The 17,894-nt window shown below is 42.9% G+C and overlaps 1 protein-coding gene and 1 pseudogene across 3 annotated transcripts in view; both read left to right on the forward strand.

The window, feature by feature from the left end:
- LOC146204963 (uncharacterized) overlaps positions 1 to 17,894 on the forward strand; it is a 193,706-nt pseudogene that overhangs the window by 147,858 nt on the left and 27,954 nt on the right.
- Positions 1 to 17,894, forward strand: part of alpha-Spec (alpha spectrin) — a 91,905-nt gene that overhangs the window by 50,140 nt on the left and 23,871 nt on the right. For all 3 annotated transcript variants that reach the window (XM_084589646.1, XM_084589648.1, XM_084589647.1), the window contains 9 exons: positions 1 to 104; positions 853 to 1,015; positions 4,145 to 4,414; positions 4,612 to 4,925; positions 8,072 to 8,300; positions 9,866 to 10,012; positions 11,960 to 12,218; positions 14,497 to 14,573; positions 17,506 to 17,642. In XM_084589646.1, the coding sequence (XP_084445772.1) occupies positions 1 to 104; positions 853 to 1,015; positions 4,145 to 4,414; positions 4,612 to 4,925; positions 8,072 to 8,300; positions 9,866 to 10,012; positions 11,960 to 12,218; positions 14,497 to 14,573; positions 17,506 to 17,642 (1,700 nt within the window). The remainder of the gene's footprint in view (positions 105 to 852; positions 1,016 to 4,144; positions 4,415 to 4,611; positions 4,926 to 8,071; positions 8,301 to 9,865; positions 10,013 to 11,959; positions 12,219 to 14,496; positions 14,574 to 17,505; positions 17,643 to 17,894) is intronic.

A 17,894-nucleotide genomic window follows, 5' to 3' on the forward strand; every position in this document is an offset into this window, starting at 1 on the left:
GAGGAAAAGATAGCTGCTCTGGCTGCTCTTGCTGACAAGCTGGTCAGTTCTGACCATTATGCTGGCAATGACATCAAAGACAAGAAAGAGCAAGTGCTCAACAGGTGGGCATTTATGTTCACGACCCAAATACCTCTTGGGCATCATGATTTACTTGAAGAACAGTCAACTAGCAGTGTACTATCTTAATAATACCTGAAATATCTTTGGCATGTGTAAGAAGTATGGCCAGGCCAAAGCATGGCGAGCACATTTGTGCAGTTTTGTTGTTTTGGGGGTATTTAGTAGCTGTAAGTCTGTGTTCATTGTAGTTTTCCAGTCTTAATTTCTACTTTTCGAAAATAAAGCTCATAAATATTCTTTTCATAGGTGCACATCACATTGGGAATAAAGTCTCCATTCAGATTGAGGATGGCTACCCAAACTTCTTTTTTTTCCCCCTCTTCTAATGTTTTGATGTGATTTAACTGTATGTAATTGCACGTGTTCAAATGTTGCAGTTGCAATGTCTTGTTACATACAACTGCTTCTGCATATGAAAGGTCAAATCTCATTTGCACTTAATGCAGCCAGCAACAAATCAAATGCGAAAAATTTGTGTACTCTCTAGCCGTGACTAAATTGTGGAGGGCTAGTAAACAAAGGCTGCGTAATTTTATGCCTGAAGTATTTCGTAGGGTTAGGAACCATTCATTGGGTATGGCTGCACATTTGTTGGTGAATGAGATATGACTGTGCTGGCATACACTCTGGGCTTGGCGCTGTTTGCTGTCTGTAAAATTACTGTTAACTCTTGCTTTTAGAAAACATTACACTAAAAAAATTCATCTGTAATGCTTGCTTTCTTGGCAGATGGAAGCACCTCAAGGAAGCCCTGATTGAGAAGAGATCTAGACTTGGAGAGTCTCAGACCCTGCAGCAGTTCAGCAGAGATGCAGATGAGATTGAAAACTGGATTGCAGAAAAATTGCAAATGGCTATGGATGAATCTTACAAGGACCCAGCTAACATTCAGGTGAATCACAACATATTGTTTAGGAGTCTTGCCCAGGATCCTCTGGCTAAGCATTCCGAATGAGGACAGTGTATTACCATGAGCTGCTTTGTGCACTTATGTGCTATATGTGTGCATTTAGAGCACAGAGAAGGGACAGGAATGAAGTTCATGCAAAGGTTTCGAAAAACGAGGCATCCAATGAATTCTAAATGGTAGCATGGTTCATTCAGCTGTAGGCATTTCTAGGGGCTTGTAAACGCTTTATGACTATGCTGCACTTTCACTGGCATGGTAGGACATTTCATTGAAGCATTTGTTCATGCTTTTTGCATTTAGTTTGGACTTCGTAACAACAGACTGTATCATAATTTCGAATATCCAAGCATTGCCTTTCCCGTTATGCTGTCACAACTTGTCTCTGGTTTTGTGTGTCCTGTATTTATTTGATTAAACTACATGGACTTCTTATGGAACCGGTGTTTGGTGATAGGCCAGTATCGATCTGTATCATAAGCAGTATGCAGTGGGTCTGGCAGGGGTAAGGGAGAGGCGGGTTATGTGCCATAGGAATACATGTAAACAAAAGCTTTCAAAGCAGCTTTCTGAGTTCATTTTTCGCCTGTTGTCACCCTTTCATGTAGAAAAGCAGAGTAAATACTAGAACAAATTGTGAAAATATGAAAGGTCATTTTATTTTAAGGGCACCATTTTATGAACACTGCAATATGTACGAGTGGGAGTGCCCTCAGCTGAAGGCACAGTAGAAACCCTTTAAGTCACTGGCACCGGCAAATATGTTGTTGGTGATGACAGAGTCCTGAAGACTCTGTCTGGTAATGAAATGCTGCTTACTGAACACATCTTGTTGCTTAAGGAGAAAAAAAAAAAACTCTAAAATACCTTCCGTCTCTCTCGTCTCTTCGTGCCATTTTTCAGTAATAAGATATTTTGTTCGCATCTTGTGGAAGGACCTCTTAAGCATAAGGGCAACGTGACTACGAATACAACCAAGTTTATCTCGCATGACAACCAAAGCCTTGCGTGAACATGCCGTCATCTTCCACCGTTTGTCTTTTAAAAGGCAATAGATGAGCAATGCACGTGGCAGTGTCGTGCTGCAAAACCGCACATATCACGCCTCTATTTCTTGCAGCCGCTGCCTCGCACTTCATACTGCACAGTGCTGTGAATGTTTGGTCGCTTTTCCCTTCGCTAATTCTTGTTGATTTTTACTCTCCTTTACTTTCTGAATGGACCGTGCTACCTTCTTTTCATGTTTGTAGACAGCTTTACTTTTTTTTTTCCCGTGCACTGCATGCTTTCCCTCACGACTCCAAGGCCTACATAAAGCTAGCTTCTTCTTAGTGCTGTGCTAAGCCTGGTTGTAAAGCCATTTAAAAAACACATGGTTTTTAAAACAAAAAAAATAATAAATTTTTTTGCGTATACAGGCAGCACGCGTGCAGCAATGTCATTTCATGGGAAGTCATTGCCACGACCAGACACACTTTACTGTCACCGATTTTTACCAAAAATGTATTTGCTATAAAGGTGGGAAAAGCGTACAATGGAAGATGGGGCTTCAGTTTCACTTTAATATATCCGAACTTTTACCATATCTAAGTTTACTATAGTGGTGTTCTACTGTAGCAGGAAGGTGCAACCCATTGAAACATTTGTAAACGACTTTCCAAAACTCAGTCTATCCCAAAAAAAGCAGTTCTTAAATGGCATGATAGGCGAGCAAAAAACAGACCACGCATTGTGGAAGATGGCTGCACCAACACTACCCCCAGCTGCTTCCAGTAGCCTCCAACATCTTTGAATGCACCTTGTATGTTTTTAAACAGTGTTGGTCTATATGTATAAATTGTGAAAATTGCATCCTCATTAATATTACTTGCAATATTTGTTACCATGTACTTACCCTGTGTGCATTAATTAAGCTGCATGATACTATGGGACAGTTTCATAGAAATCGAAAACTTTGCAAAATGCCAGCGCTTGTCCGGTTGTGCAAGCCTCCTTTTGAGTATGTTTGCTTGATCATGCTATGAGCGACTGGGGCGGGCAGCCTACTGCCACTCCAAACACTGGAACGCCGCGCGATAGCAGCAAGCTTTTGAAACGATGCTAAAAGCCGGCGTCATGATCGCGGCTGACTCGTGCTTCTGTTGACGACTGATGGGTGGAAGGATGGATGGCTATCGCAAAAAAAAAATAGTTTAACCCATAGTGCCTGTCCGAGATCATAGCCTTTCATGGGCGTTGGCTGGGGCTGTGCCGACAGTACTTATCCGTGTTTCCAAATTAACAGGGCTGGAATTAATGAGTATCTAGTTGCGAGCGAGCTACGGAGGTTGCGCAGAAGAGAGCAGGCAGCCGCCGCCGCGGCCATGCATTGACCTCGCCACGGCCACCGTCCCTTCCCTCCAGCGCCGCCGGCTGCCGCGCTGGTCATGGCTCCATTCAAGTTTTACCCACTCTTCCATGGTTTTACCTGGTTCCATCGTCTGTCCCCGTTTTGGACGTGTGCGCAGCCTCAAATTATGCTTTCATATCGCGGTGGTGTTTCTTTACTTTTTTTTTTTTTTCTTTTGCTGCGTAATGTGCGCCAAACCGCCCACACTCGACGGCGCATAGTTCGAATTATCCATAGCGAAACAGACTTGCGTGTGAATTAACGGGCTTTTTTTTATACACATATGTCTATGGAGCTTGGCTGGACCAAGTAGTGTAGTTCGAATTATCCGGAAATTCAAATTATCGAGGTTCGAATTAACGAGCTTTCACTGTACTGTATTTGGTGATGGTGCAGCCATGAGGATGCTGTTTGGTGTTAGCTACTTGCTGAAGTTGTGGGAATATATGAGATTTCTGACAGTCTTTGAACGGTCTTTGCTATTTGACTCTAGACTTCCTTTCAGACAAACTTGAACGGACCAGAAAATTTGTTAGTCTTATCAGAAGTTTGGCTTAACAAAAGCTCCCCCCCCCTCCCCCCCTTTGTTAATAAAGAAAAACATATATGTGAGCAAGTTAGGCACATCCAGGCGTATGCTCCAAACATTTGAACTGTTCATGGAACTGTGTGAAATTATTTTTAATTAGGCATTGTATGATGGTTTTATGCTGTTTGTAATGCAGAGCAAGCACAAGAAGCACCAGGCATTTGAAGCAGAGCTGGCTGCCAATGCTGATCGTATCCAGGCAGTGCTTGCTATGGGCCAAAACCTCATTGACAAGCGCAAGTGTGCCGGATCGGAAGATGCAGTACAAGCTCGTCTTGGTTCCATTGCTGACCAGTGGGAGCATCTGACTACAAAGTCGTCGGAGAAGAGCATGAAGCTCAAAGAGGCTAACAAGCAGAGAACATTCAATGCTGCTGTTAAAGACATCGACTTCTGGCTTGGAGAGGTACGTTATTGACACTGTCATAAAGAGGAAGGATTATTCATAGGCATGCCTATTGCATGATGTCTTAAGATAAGAAAGAGTTCTTTGAACAATTCAGTGTTTGTTCCGATTGCTTGTTTGACACTGAACTTCCCCTGCATTGTGGGCAGCGCATAGATAATTATGAGTGCTCAGTGGCATCTGTGGTTTCAACACAGGTTGAATCGTTACTCAAAAGTGAGGACAGTGGCAAGGACCTGGCGTCAGTACAGAACCTTACCAAGAAACACCAGCTGGTTGAAGCTGACATCCTAGCCCACGAAGACAGGGTCAAGGACTTGAATGCGCTTGCGGACTCCTTGGTTGACTCTGGCCAATTCCACTCGGGCCCCATTCAGGAAAAACGATCATCGATCAATGAGCGCTACGAGCGGTTGCGCACTCTGGCTGCCTACCGCCGCTCTCAGCTGCATGAGGCCAACACCCTACATCAATTCTTCCGCGACATCGCAGATGAAGAGTCCTGGATCAAGTATGTCTTTCGTGCCTGCATCCTCCAGTCTGTCAAGAAGTGTCAAATTTTGATTAGAGAAGTATTGATAAATTGGTGAGATTATGTTGGAATAATAAGCCATCAAATCCTTAATGAGTTGATCTTTAGAGCCTTTGTGATGTCCACATTTTCAGCTTGGGAATGTGTACCTTGGTGTGGTGGCAACATTTTGGTGAGGATAACAAAAAAATATTTGACAACTTGGAATTTCTTTGCGCACAAAAACTTCTGTACACAAAGTGGCCAAAAGCTTGTTCATAAATTGTTCAGTCAGCAGTGCACAAAATATCCATTAATAATATATACCATTGGCACATGAGAAATGGAATTTGAAGAGGTTAATCACATGCGCCGCTGCTTTGTGAATTTCAAAGATCTTAAGAAATCCCCATGTGGTCTGAGGGGCCGTTGCCACAGCAAATTACAAGAGGTAAATTCAGCATACATACTTCAAGTGGTGCAGGTAGTAAACAAAGGGGCACAATTTGGAGCACACTTAAACCTCCATGTAGCAAATTCTCGACGTTACATTATTTCTCAGTTCCCAAAGCCGCCCCAATTGGAGCACATTTTTTGAAAACTCTGTACAGTCAAATCTCAATATAACGAATCTTGTGAGACCGCAAAAAAATAATTCGTTATTTTGAAATATCGTTGTAATGAAAAATTTGCAATTATAAGCCAGTGGTCAAACCTAGGTATGAAAATGACGTACCTTGGCAGTAGGCACGTGTGTAGACAAGCAAAACCTTATGTGAATAGGTTGCACTAACTCCAAAGCTGGAAGGAATCATTTTCTTCTGCCGCGTGCAGCAAACATGACCGCGCACTACAGCACATACACCTTCTGCTTTCCGGAACACCTCATTGCGTGCGTGATTGCACCGAGTGATGAAAATACGGACTTTGTCCATGTGAAAAAAAAAAAAAAAACAAAAAACGCAGTTTTCTATGACCCTATCTTCAATGCTCCCTGAGCTTTGAAAATCTTGTCTCGGTCTTTCATAATAATCGCGGCAGTCGATGGGGCAATGCTAGCTGTCTGTAGAGGCCGAATCGCTTTTTTCCTGCGTCGATTTCTTGCAGTGAAAGCAGCTGTGTTCTTATCTTCTTGGCACTTCGCTGGCTAATATCGTCAATCTCGCACAAACTTCGCAATAAGATAATCTGCGGCAAAAAAAAAAATACCGTCCCGCACGTGCGAACGCACGAACGACCGAGCCGCGTACGGCACACAACACAGGCCTGCCAGTAGCAGAAGCCAGCTAGGCCTTCTGGCTACTGCATAATAAACCATAGCTTCATGGCGGCGCTAGGAGCTGGTCCTAGATGTTCTGATGATGATAGCTACAGCCCACGGACCATACACACAGAAACGGCGGTTTCTGTTTCGTTTCACGCGAGAGTTGCAAGCTGTGGCGCTGTTAATTTTAGCCAAATTCGTAATACTGATGTTCCAAAATTATAGAAGAAGAAATAAAATATGTTCGTTATTCTGAAATATACACTATTTTGAAATTCGTAATTCTGAAATAATTTTGCATTAAAAACATAGCAAATCTGCCGGGATTCTTAAAAGATTCGTTAATTTGAAAAGTTCGTTAATGTGGTGTTCGTAGTAACGAGATTTCACTGTATAATGAACATGTGGCAGCAGTTAACCTCGATACAATGAACTCGCTATGCCAACTATCTCAGCTAGTGCCGAATTTATTTTATTTATTTGCCTGATACTACAAATCGCCCGAAGGCATTGTTGTAGGGGGGGTGTTACACAAAGTGAAAAAGCAGACAATGGCTATAGAAACAACGTAACATTATTAGGAGGAGTTAGTGGAAATTTGACAGGAGCATACAAAAGTGTGACAGTAAAGCAGAAACTGACATGGGAAGAACATCTCTAATCACAGCGCGCAACCACAGTTGATAAATGCGCCATACTGCAATGGCGATGGTGTAGCTGGGTGGCAAACGAACTACACTCCTTTTTAGTGTGGCACTTCAGTACAGTTCATGCTCAAAAGCAGCGAAAAATAATGGTACAAAGAAAAAGAAATGGGTTACGGTGCCGATAGCTCCTGTGCATCGGTAATGGGAAAGGCAGAGAATGTCGACGATGGGAGGAGAAAAGTCTGGTTCCCGAGGTGGTGGGCAGACTGAGAGCAGGAACATGCATGAAGACTCAATCGACTTTACATGGGTGGCGGATGCAGTGGGAAGGCGAATTTTAAATGTGGGCTTGGCCCAAAGGCTTCCAAATCGTCTGGGAGGACGAGAGTGAAAAGGAAGACTGGGTTTCGGAAAACTCTGCCCCCGAAAACGACGGTGAATGAGCGTTTTTGATTAGACTGCAATGACCATAATGTCTATCTATTAAAGGTACTTTTTCGAGTGCTTATCTCTCGTTACTTTCGTGGTTTTATTTTTCCCACTGGGCAGTATGGAAGGTCGCCCCTCACGTGACATTCATGGTCGCGTTACATTCGAGTAAATACAATAGCTTTCACAAGTGCAGTTATTGCCTGTGGACGGGAAAAAGATATTTCTAACAGTGCCTGTGGCAAAAAGTTGTTTATAGAGGGCGCTTACGACGACTTGCATTTTGTGAAGGCAAAAGCAATGACTACTTCTAACACACTGCAGTCCACCAGAATCCACCATTAATGCAATGTAATCCTCTCTTCACCTATTGCATTGTAATCCAATGACATTCATCATAATTTGCCCTTAGATTAATGTAGTCAAACATCTTGAGTTTTCTAAACACCACACACATTCTTCTAATGGGCCACTGTGACAACGCAATTGTCCCAATGACGTTGCACCAACCAGTTTTTCGGCACCACTTTTTCTGGACTCTGCCAGGTTCCGTTGCTGATGCGGCATTGAGGTTTCCACCTTAATATTTTTAATCATAACCTGTTAGTTTGAATTGAAACATACAAATGATGGTGTACTAAGATCCAAATGCTGAGTTGTTATTGAAATGTCATTTGTATACTTATTTTTGCCACTGGCTCTAATAACACCCAGCTTATTTTGTTACACTACCATAAGTACTTTCAATATCATTGTCAATATATGTGTGGTAACAAGTTTGACAAATTCCTTTTGCCTACTTTCAGGGAAAAGAAGCTGTTAGTGGGATCGGATGATTACGGACGAGACCTGACTGGTGTGCAGAACTTGCGAAAAAAGCACAAGCGTTTGGAGTCAGAGTTGGGTGCTCATGAGCCTGCTATTCAGGCCGTCCAGGAAGCTGGCCACAAACTCATGGCTGAGTCTAACTTGGGCGTGCCAGAAATCGAGCAGCGATTGCAAACCCTGGAACTCTCTTGGCGAGAATTGAAGCAGGTGTGGCATAGATACTTGTTCTGTTTTTAATTTTGAGGCACCAGATTTACTGTGTTTGTTACTAGTCACAGTGCTTGCAACTTCAGGTGCTGTGAATTGTCAAACTAAATTTCATGGTGAACGAACTGTGTTGAGCAGTGTGGCTATGTTCATGGGCCTTTTATATGTCATTGTTGTGCTCCATTAATGATTGGTATGAGTGTTAGCATTTGACTGTGTTCTGGTAGTGCATCATTGAGTGAGACTGCTGATAATTTTTGCTTCTTGAGCTGCAAACATTTTTAAGCTCAGGTGCAAAAGCAGGTAAAAAATTAAGAGGAGGTGGTGTCCCTTTCTTCTGCTGCCAGACATATGTGAGGGAAGTGATGGTGGAATTGGATGTGGCTAATATCCATTACAGCTCATTTACAGCCCTCTTTGTTCAATTCTGGTAATGAGGAGGATGTTCCTGCTACATGTTTTGCGTATCTTGCACAGTGAAAGCTGATTAATTTGAAATAAGTTACCTTATAATTTTCCTAATCGAAACAGCTCCTTGTGTAAAAAGAACTCATTAATTCTGAAGCACACAGATTCTGTCACTGATAATTGGAACTGTGCACAGGCATATTGACTTGTGTTGATGGTCGCTTTTCTAGCTGAAATGGTGCAAGAGCCAACTTCAGGTTGTGATTCTAATTTTGGCCTATACATTGCACTGGAGTCCAAAGCCTAATTAGACAGTTGGAAGTTTGGTATTGTCTGTTTACCACTCGTTAGGTTGGTTAGTGGGACGGTGGAGCACACAGGTACAGAAGATTCAGGAGTCTCTACTTGGCCGAACTGTTCATCTTTCATTGGGCCTCGGTTGCTTTGAGGTGTCCTATGCTATACACATGCTGTGATGTTATCTCATGGAAAGTATCTCGCCAAAACACTTTAGGAAAAGTTTTATTCTGTGCACAAGGTAATGAAAGTTATGGGAGCAAGAAAGGTAGCAAAGAACCACATTCCAAAGAGCGTGCTGTAGGCTTGCATCTATAATATGAGAACAAGCAATGACTATTCGCAACCTGAAAACATTGACCGTGAGAAACTAAGAACTTTGGCATGGACGCCCAGATTTATAAGCTCTGTCGCTTGCAACAATGCCCTGAGGATGCAGGACATTTCATTGGGTGGCCCTGTCGCCATAGTGGAAGCAGCCGGCCTTGCTCAGCATCTGTGACTGCCCTTTCAGAATGGCGTTATTTAGGTGAAGGTAGCATTACACTATTGGTCAGTAAGAAGCGTGTCGTGATAGACGCTGTCGTTGAGGAGGGGGACCTCGTGGGCCCCGTATTCGTTGGCGGTCCAGATGCTGGCTGTACACTCCTGGCTCGCTGAAACACTCAACTAGAGTAATAAGCTTAAAAGGCACAAAATGTTAACAGATATCCACCAGCTAATGTAACCACTTCTATTGCTATGCTTTACATTTTGTAAGCACTTATAAATTTGAATTTCATTGGGATGTTTATACTTCATCTTTTTGGTTTATAAGTGAAGCTTAATTAAGTCTCTCTCTCGGCCTTCTGTAAACTTAGATGGCAGGTGACCGTGGCCACAAGTTGGATGAGTCTCTGGTGTACCAGCAGTTCCTTGCAAAGGTAGAAGAGGAGGAAGCCTGGATTACTGAGAAACAACAGCTCCTTTCTGTAGAAGACTGTGGTGACACGATGGCTGCTGTACAGGTTGGTGGCAAATTTTATAAATGTATTTCACATTGATCTTGCATGACAATAGAAAAAGGGCTTATTTCATTTGCAAGACATGGAAGGTATAGCTTCTAGGATCAGCGTCACTGCCTGGTTGCTAGGTCAGGGCGACTAGCATTGCAGTGGCAGAGCTAACTCAAGCCTCCTACTGATTGCCTAGACATTTTTCAGGGCTTAAGAGTGCATGCCAATCTAGCAGTTGTCCACTAGGTACAAGCTTTCCCCTAGCCTGGTGTTGAGCTTCTCTAGGGCTTGGAAAATGGGTCATTGACTCCACCTCTGTTAAAGCAGCACATTGTTGCATGATGCTTTTTGGCCGGTGTTGCCTTTGCATCATAAATATCACAGTGAACGCGCCAGCCCACACTGCAGACTGAAGTATCCCGCAGTTCATTTAGTTAAACCTCTATGTAACCAACCGCCGTGTAGCAAATTCCTCGATGCTTTGAAAATCTTTCAATTCCCCAACGCCACTTCCATTGAAGTGCATGGATATAAAAGCTCCATGTAACAGACCTGTCACGGAGGTTGACCTTGACATAATAAACTCGTGGTACTGACCATCTCTTGGCTAGTGCTGAATCATTGGAATTTTGGTAAAGCTCCTCAAGTTTCTTGACGATAAAACACGAACATTAAAGGAATATCTGCGATAGCAACGAGCGACCACAGTTGATACAACGCGCCGTTTTTCAGCGCTGATGGCACATATGCATGGCAAATGCAACAGTTTCGCTGCTTTTGCTTTTGGAACATGGCACTACAATACTTCATGCAGCTGAAAATAGGAGTAAAAAAAAAAAAAGACTGGGCGAGCAGTGTCACTGTGTGTGTCCATCACCATCACTTGGTTGCTGGCGAACTATCGCGCGCCATTAGACGGAACAGCACTCCGATGACACTAAGCAAAGGCTCAACGGTGGTGGGCAAGCAGGAACATGCACGAAGACACAGGTGCCTCCTCACTCAGCGGCACCACGAATGTGCGCGTCCCCAGACTGGCTTCTTTATCGCCCCCCTTTCCCCGCTCCCTCGTAGACGTGTCATACAAGCTAGAGCGGAGATGGAGGCTGCTGCCGCAGTCGCGCCACGCCCTCAGTGTGATGACGAAATGTTTTATTGCATCTGTTAAGTGTTAAATTGGTTTTCGTTACGCATTGCCGCTTTGAACCTTCATGTGAAAACTGCATATAACGAATACCTGGATGTAATTAAAAATTGCAGGCATTTTACAATTTTATTATAACCAGGTTTAACTATGACTGAGTTCACCTGGCCATCATTATGCAGTTTTGATTCTGTAGTTTAGAGCTACTTGTTGCATTGACAGTGTTGCGCAGCTAAGCATAGTTTCTTGAGGTGATCTTAACGAGTGTCATACAAATGTTGGTACATACACGAACTGAGGACAGAGCAGAAGTTGCTTAACATGCCTAAACTGGAAGGTGCTTCACCATGTGTCGTGCTGAAAACAGAGACAGTATCTTGTCACTGCAGTGGTAAGTCTGATCCCCACCTGATAAGTTGGGGGTTTTGCTTTGCATGCAGAAACGTAATAAAATGTCATTGACCTGCTGTCATATGCTACTAACAGTAGATGTCATAAACTCTACATGAAATATCTAACATGCAATTGTTACCACGAAAGGCAGTTACACAATTTTAGATCATTCTATATTTAGATCCTAGATCCATAGACAAATATATCAATGACTATAGATATATTTAGACCATTAGGTTAGATTTTAGAACATTCATGTTAACAGACACTAAGGTGTGTTGCACAGACAGCAGCAATATAATTCTTGCATGACACTTTTTGTGCAACTCAAGAACTGTAAAGAAATCGTGAGAATGTTGCAAGTAGCATGTAGTAAACAGATAAAATCTACAGGATGGTCCTCATTTGAATGCTTTCTGCAGGGCTTGTTGAAGAAGCACGAGGCGTTTGAAGCAGACTTTGCGGTGCATCGCGAACGGTGTGGAGACACAGTGGCGGCTGGCCAAGGCCTGGTGCAAGAGGGAAATCATCACAAGGAGAGCATCCAGCAACGACTGGACCAACTGGTGCAGCGGTTGGATGCTTTGGAAGCAAGTGCTGCTCGTCGCCGGGCCAAGCTCCAAGACAACTCTGCCTACCTCCAGTTCATGTGGAAAGCCGATGTTGTTGAGAGCTGGATTGGTGAGCCCCCTGTTCTTTCGCTGCTGCCTTCTGCGTGAGCGTGAGCTCTGGAACGAAATTCGCAAAGGGTAGCTGACTGAACCTGTGTTGTTTATTGGGTGTGTGATAGACCTTATTGAATAGTGGTTTTTAGTTTGAAGTGAATAATAATTTTCTTTGGGTAATCTTGAGGTTAATATTTCCAGTATTACAAGTTGAACAACACAGTAGGCATTTTTGAAATAATTTTTATTAATGCAAAAGGCAATTACGTGAATAAGAGAGGGCACTGAAGGTTAGTCGGTCATTGAAGCAATAGACTTTCTGCAAAAGTGGTTGTTTGAACTTGGGGTACTCAACCTACTGCAGAATAAATGTGTTTATGTGATGCGATAACTATTTGTGGAATCATGTAATGTCGGTCTTAGTTGCAATTTGCCATCACACAGCTGTTGCTTTTAAGTGGCTACTGCATGGCGTGCCACCTCAGTGTGCCTTATGATTGAATATTGTGATGAATTGAATGGAACATTGACAACTTTTCAACCGGGTAGTCAAAATTATCATCGATTGTTTTACAGGCCTAGTGCCTGGGAAACAGAATATTAGGAAGGTACAGTCAAGCCTAATATCGAGCATCGATGTGAAGAGTTTTTGACTGTATTGCATTCTGCCTGAAGTTGTTTTCTGGTGAACATGTGCAATTTTCACTTATGTCAAATGTAGTTATAGATGTATTCAAACTCCCCAGCACCAAGCCGTGCTCGCTTCAATAGTAAACAGGTTTCGCTGCACTATGCGCTTGCGGTTTGAGTCTTTATCACACACACGGACAGCAGCATGGGTGGGTCTAGTCTAGCCTGTGATGGAATTGTCCAACTGAAGTTTATTGTTTTTGCCAAAGTGGCTCAGTGGTTAGGGCACTTGACTGCTGATTCCAAAGACAAGGGTTTGATCCCGTTTTTTTTTTTTTTTTTTTTTTTTCTTTTCATGGAAGTGAAATGCAGGGCACTCGTGTGTACTGTTTAGTGTCAGTGCTTGCTAAATAATTAGGGCACTAAACCCCTATAATCCAAACCAAGTCTATTGGTCACAAAGGCTGTGGAGCTGCCTGTTACTTTGAATCGGCATATTCATTTTCCTCTCAACTCTGCCGTGATGTAGTGAAACCACTTGGCTGCAGGGAAGCTGACCTAACTGGCATTTTGCACAGCTTCTGGAAGTACTGCCACCGCGATCAGGAGTACAAAACTGGCAAAGGTTTCTCCCTGCATCCTATGTCCCTGTCGTTGTACTAAATACCACCATTCTTGGGCGCTTTCCCTTAACAATGTTTAGCAGTACACCTAGCGACATGGGCAAGGACGTTTTATTTTTCAGTATTTTTGCTGACCCCAACGTACTTGTTACCTTGTTAGCACTGCTTTACTTTTTTAAACTACATTCAAATCTCGTTACAAGAAACACTGTTACAAGAGACGCTCGCTTATAAGAGACACTTGAAAATGGTTTGGTTGGTTTCCCTATGTCTGCCATGTGAACAACATTACATACAAGAGACATGGTTACAAGAGACACTCTGTTACTAAGGACAACTTTTGCAGGTCCCTAGAATAATTTTTCACGATTTATAACAGGCAATTAACCCATGTACGCAAAGAACCCCAGGTGGTCGAAATTTCCGGAGTCCTCCACTACGGCGTCTCTCATAGCCTGAGTTGCTTTGGGACGTTAAACCCCAGAAATGAAACCAAACCATCATGCAACGCAGCTTACTCGTACCAATTCGTATGTGTGGCAGATTAGTGTCTTCTCTTGACTAGGAAGTCAAAATGTCCCTGTTGTTTCAGTCACACAGGAATGTGATGACAGTGGCTGAAACAATGACACTTTGACTTCCCAGTCAGCAAGAGGCACTCCTTCTTGGTTCCAGACATAATGCAACAAAACAGGACACTGATATGGAACAGAATTTTTTTAAGGGAATCTAAACTGCCGCACATACGAGCTGGTACGAATTTTGGTTACAAGAGACATCTTTTTAGGTCCCTTGAGTGTCTCTTGTAACGAGGTTTTATTGTAGCTGGTGAAATTATTTTTTAGGTCTTCCTGGTCTGATCTGCTCATACTACAGCTTGCTTTTGTAACCGTTTTTCGAGAGCATAGCAAAAGTGCTGCATTACAGACCAGATGTCTTTAAAAAAGAAAAAATTGATGTTATACGTCATAATTTTGCTTTTATGCAGATATGAGGCATTATTCAACTCGTTTCTTTTTTTTTTTTTTTTTTTCTTTCCAGCTGACAAAGAAGCTCATGTACGCTCTGAGGATTTTGGCCGAGATCTGTCATCTGTCCAGACTTTGCTGACTAAACAGGTATTTTACTGCAGTGTAGTTCTCTCCTGAGTTGGTATTCAATCCATTGAAAGTCGGCACGCACATAGCAAGTCTACTGCTGTAGACAAGGTATGCTGGCGTTTGTTAGTGCATTCATCTGGGCATTTTTTCTCACAAAAAAGGACCTCAGTTTGAGACCATTTTGGGCACATTTTTAGTGTAGCACAGAGTTAGAGCACAATGTAAAAAAGGTTAGATTTTTTGTTTGATTGTTTATCCTCTAAGGCATTTTTCAAATAGAGGGAGAACTGCTGGTAATGGGGCTTGGTCATCAGTTTTGAAAAAGAATAAAAAAGCAAATCTGGCCAATGTTGGTACTATATTGGTTTGAATTGCTCAGTTGTCGCAAGAAATGGGCTTGAAAGCCAGTAAGGACACTTGTGCTCTTTAGGAAGGATTCTTGCAGTCATGGCAATTATCTGTGGAACGGTAATGCTTAGCCTTCCTGCAGTAGCTCGGTGGTGAACACACTTGACAGGCTGAAGGTGATGAAAAAGTTTGATCCTGACTGCAGCGGCTGAGTTTTGCATGGTTCGCGTGTAGTATGTTGTTAGTGTACAATGAAGAACCTCAAGCAGTTAAGATTACCATAGCACTTCACTGTGGTGTCTCTTTCGGGACATTAAACAACCCACATGATACTGTAAATCGGTAGTCTTTAAAAGAGGGGCCCGTAAAGCCATTTTGTTGGGTCTGCTATACTCATGTTTGCAAAAAAAAGAATGCATTTTTTTTGGAGACCAGTGCTTTCACTCATTCACATTTTTAAAACCTGCTCCCTGAGCAATTATTCCCACTAGATCACCATGGTTGGTCTCAGTCACCACCTTTCTCTCTTCCTTGCACCTTTCAGATTTTTTACTGTGCCGTGTGGTCTCGCCTGGCTGGCCTAGGTCACGAAGGAGGAGCTAAGTGTTTGTTTGAGCCCCATCTGAGCCTTCCTTCATAATGAAGGTCATCAAACTTTGCAATTCTGGATGTTGCAGGATGTCATTTCTCAACCGTCGCTGCCACTGTGCCACTGACTTTGCCAGAAGGCTCAATCTGTTGCACCTGTGAAAGCTGCTTAGTTGTCACTTTTATCACCTGCATCACCACAACTACACTGCTCTCTTACGCAGCAGGAATAGTCTTGTGGAGGTCATGCACGCTTCTTGCCGTCACACAAGGCTCTACCAGCTGCGTCGTTTCAGGTCATCATGGAGGTGGTCGCTGATCAGAAAGGTGGTGCGGTGAGACCGCATCCCCAGCTCGCCTCTTATCTCTTCCTTCTTCACTTTTTAGGCCAGTAATGGCGCACGAACCTAAATATTCCACTTTTCACGCCATGATCAGAATGACTGAATTATGTTGGCCAACAAGGCCTAACCATGCAACATTCTCAAAATGTCGACAGCCGCAAGCAGTGTGTGTTGGCAGTCAATCAAACATCACATCCTGTCATGTCTAATAACCGAAACTGACGTCGCATCTGGTCATGACCGACTTCACAAGTTGCCATTTTGCTGACATGCTTTTAGTGTTTCGCATAATATTCTTCATTGGTTTCATTGGTTTCCTGCTTCAAGGGCTTGCTTGTGGTCGCGAACCAACATATGGGAATAGCTAGAATTCCAGTCCTTCGAACTAGACCAGGGATCGTATTATGCAATGATCACATTTAAAATCTGTCACAAACCGATCAGTTGGCCCTTGCCTCTATTTGTCTATTCTGACTGGTGGACATTTCGACCACTAGGAGCGGAGGCTAATTGACAGGTTTGTGACAGCTTTTTTAATGTGATCATTGCATAATTCAGCACCTGAATGATACCAGTGGAGTGCATATATCTTGAATTGCAGGCAATCAAAGCTTGGTGTGATTTCACTTCAGTGTAAAGGCCCAAGTGCCCAGATTCGAGATTCGACTTTGGAACGCTATAACGTACTGATTGGGCAGTATTTTTGACCAAAATCCAAAAATGTGGAAAACATCTTGAGATTGTATTGTGAAAATGAAAAGATTAAAAATCGAAATTTCCTTCTCTTTTTCGATTCTCGGCCGCAAAGTCTCATCCACCTTAAAGTGTGCCATATCAAGTGGTTCCCAGAATCTTGCCCAGACACATGGCTTGTGCCTCTTTTGACGTTGGCATAGCTTGCTTTGCACATGAACATGGCTGAAAAAGAGTGGATGGAGCTTCAGGAAAGAACTCGAGTGCTTGCAGACAGAGGGCACAGGGCGAGAGCACTCACACAACTGCGCTGAAACATGCCAACAACATAATCTCTTCAGGAAAATGCAGCAATGAAGGCAAAGCTTGCCACACACAGTAAGCCTTGAAGCATTCTTGTTGGAGACTGCAGGTATTTTTTTTTCCCTTTTGCATGAGGTGGCTTTAAACCTTTAATTGCAGTTTTCTATGACATATGCTTGTGGGCATGCTTTTTCCGTGCTTGCATACTTGAAAATCAAATACAGAAATAAGATGAATGTAGCTGCAGGTATGTAACTCTGTTTTAATGTGACTGCAACATATTAGCAAGCTGCCAAAGTGAAGTGATGTGGCACTTCTGTTTGGCCATTCTTTGTCTGGTAGCAATAAAAGGTGCCTGTTTCATGCCACATACTATGTAAATTTGTGTCCCCCCTTCCCCTCAAAACCACTGTTACTTCAAGGGTCCTCCATCTCTTCCACTGGTCCAATGCTGAGAACCATTGTCATATACAGCACCATCGTTGCTTATGTAGTTTTGGTGTGACATTTTTATATGCACCTTGATAAACTTGATTCTGCGAGGTGGTACCTTGATTAGTGGTAAGTTTATTTAAGCTTTAAAAAAGTGACATTGTTGCATTCATTTTAATGAATGCCAGTTGTGTGCACTGTGTTATATACCGACGGATATTGCTTTGTGTTCTTTGCCCTAGGAAACCTTCGATGCTGGCCTGGGAGCTTTTGAGCAAGAAGGCATTCAGAGCATAACCCAACTGAAGGACCAACTTGTTGCTGCCAACCACGATCAGACGGCAGCCATTATGAGGCGTCATGATGACGTTCTCACACGGTAAGACTTGTGCAGAAAGTGTTCTACTAGTTCTCGTAATGATCTTGTGATTTTGCATACTCTCGGCCTGATGGTGTGTGGAGGAAATCCATTTCTATACAGTTAACGCAATCTTATCCCCTCATAGGTTTAGATGTGAAAATATGGAAAAACTTGCAATGGTTTCAAATTTTCCTCTAAGAAGCAATGAACGCAATACATTCGATCCTTGCTATCCTTGATGTGAAAATTGTTTGGTTTGGTTTGGTTTAT

This window comes from Amblyomma maculatum, chromosome 1, assembly GCF_055883805.1.
Source record: "Amblyomma maculatum isolate TAMU_Amacu chromosome 1, ASM5588380v1, whole genome shotgun sequence".
Lineage (NCBI taxonomy): Eukaryota > Metazoa > Arthropoda > Arachnida > Ixodida > Ixodidae > Amblyomma > Amblyomma maculatum.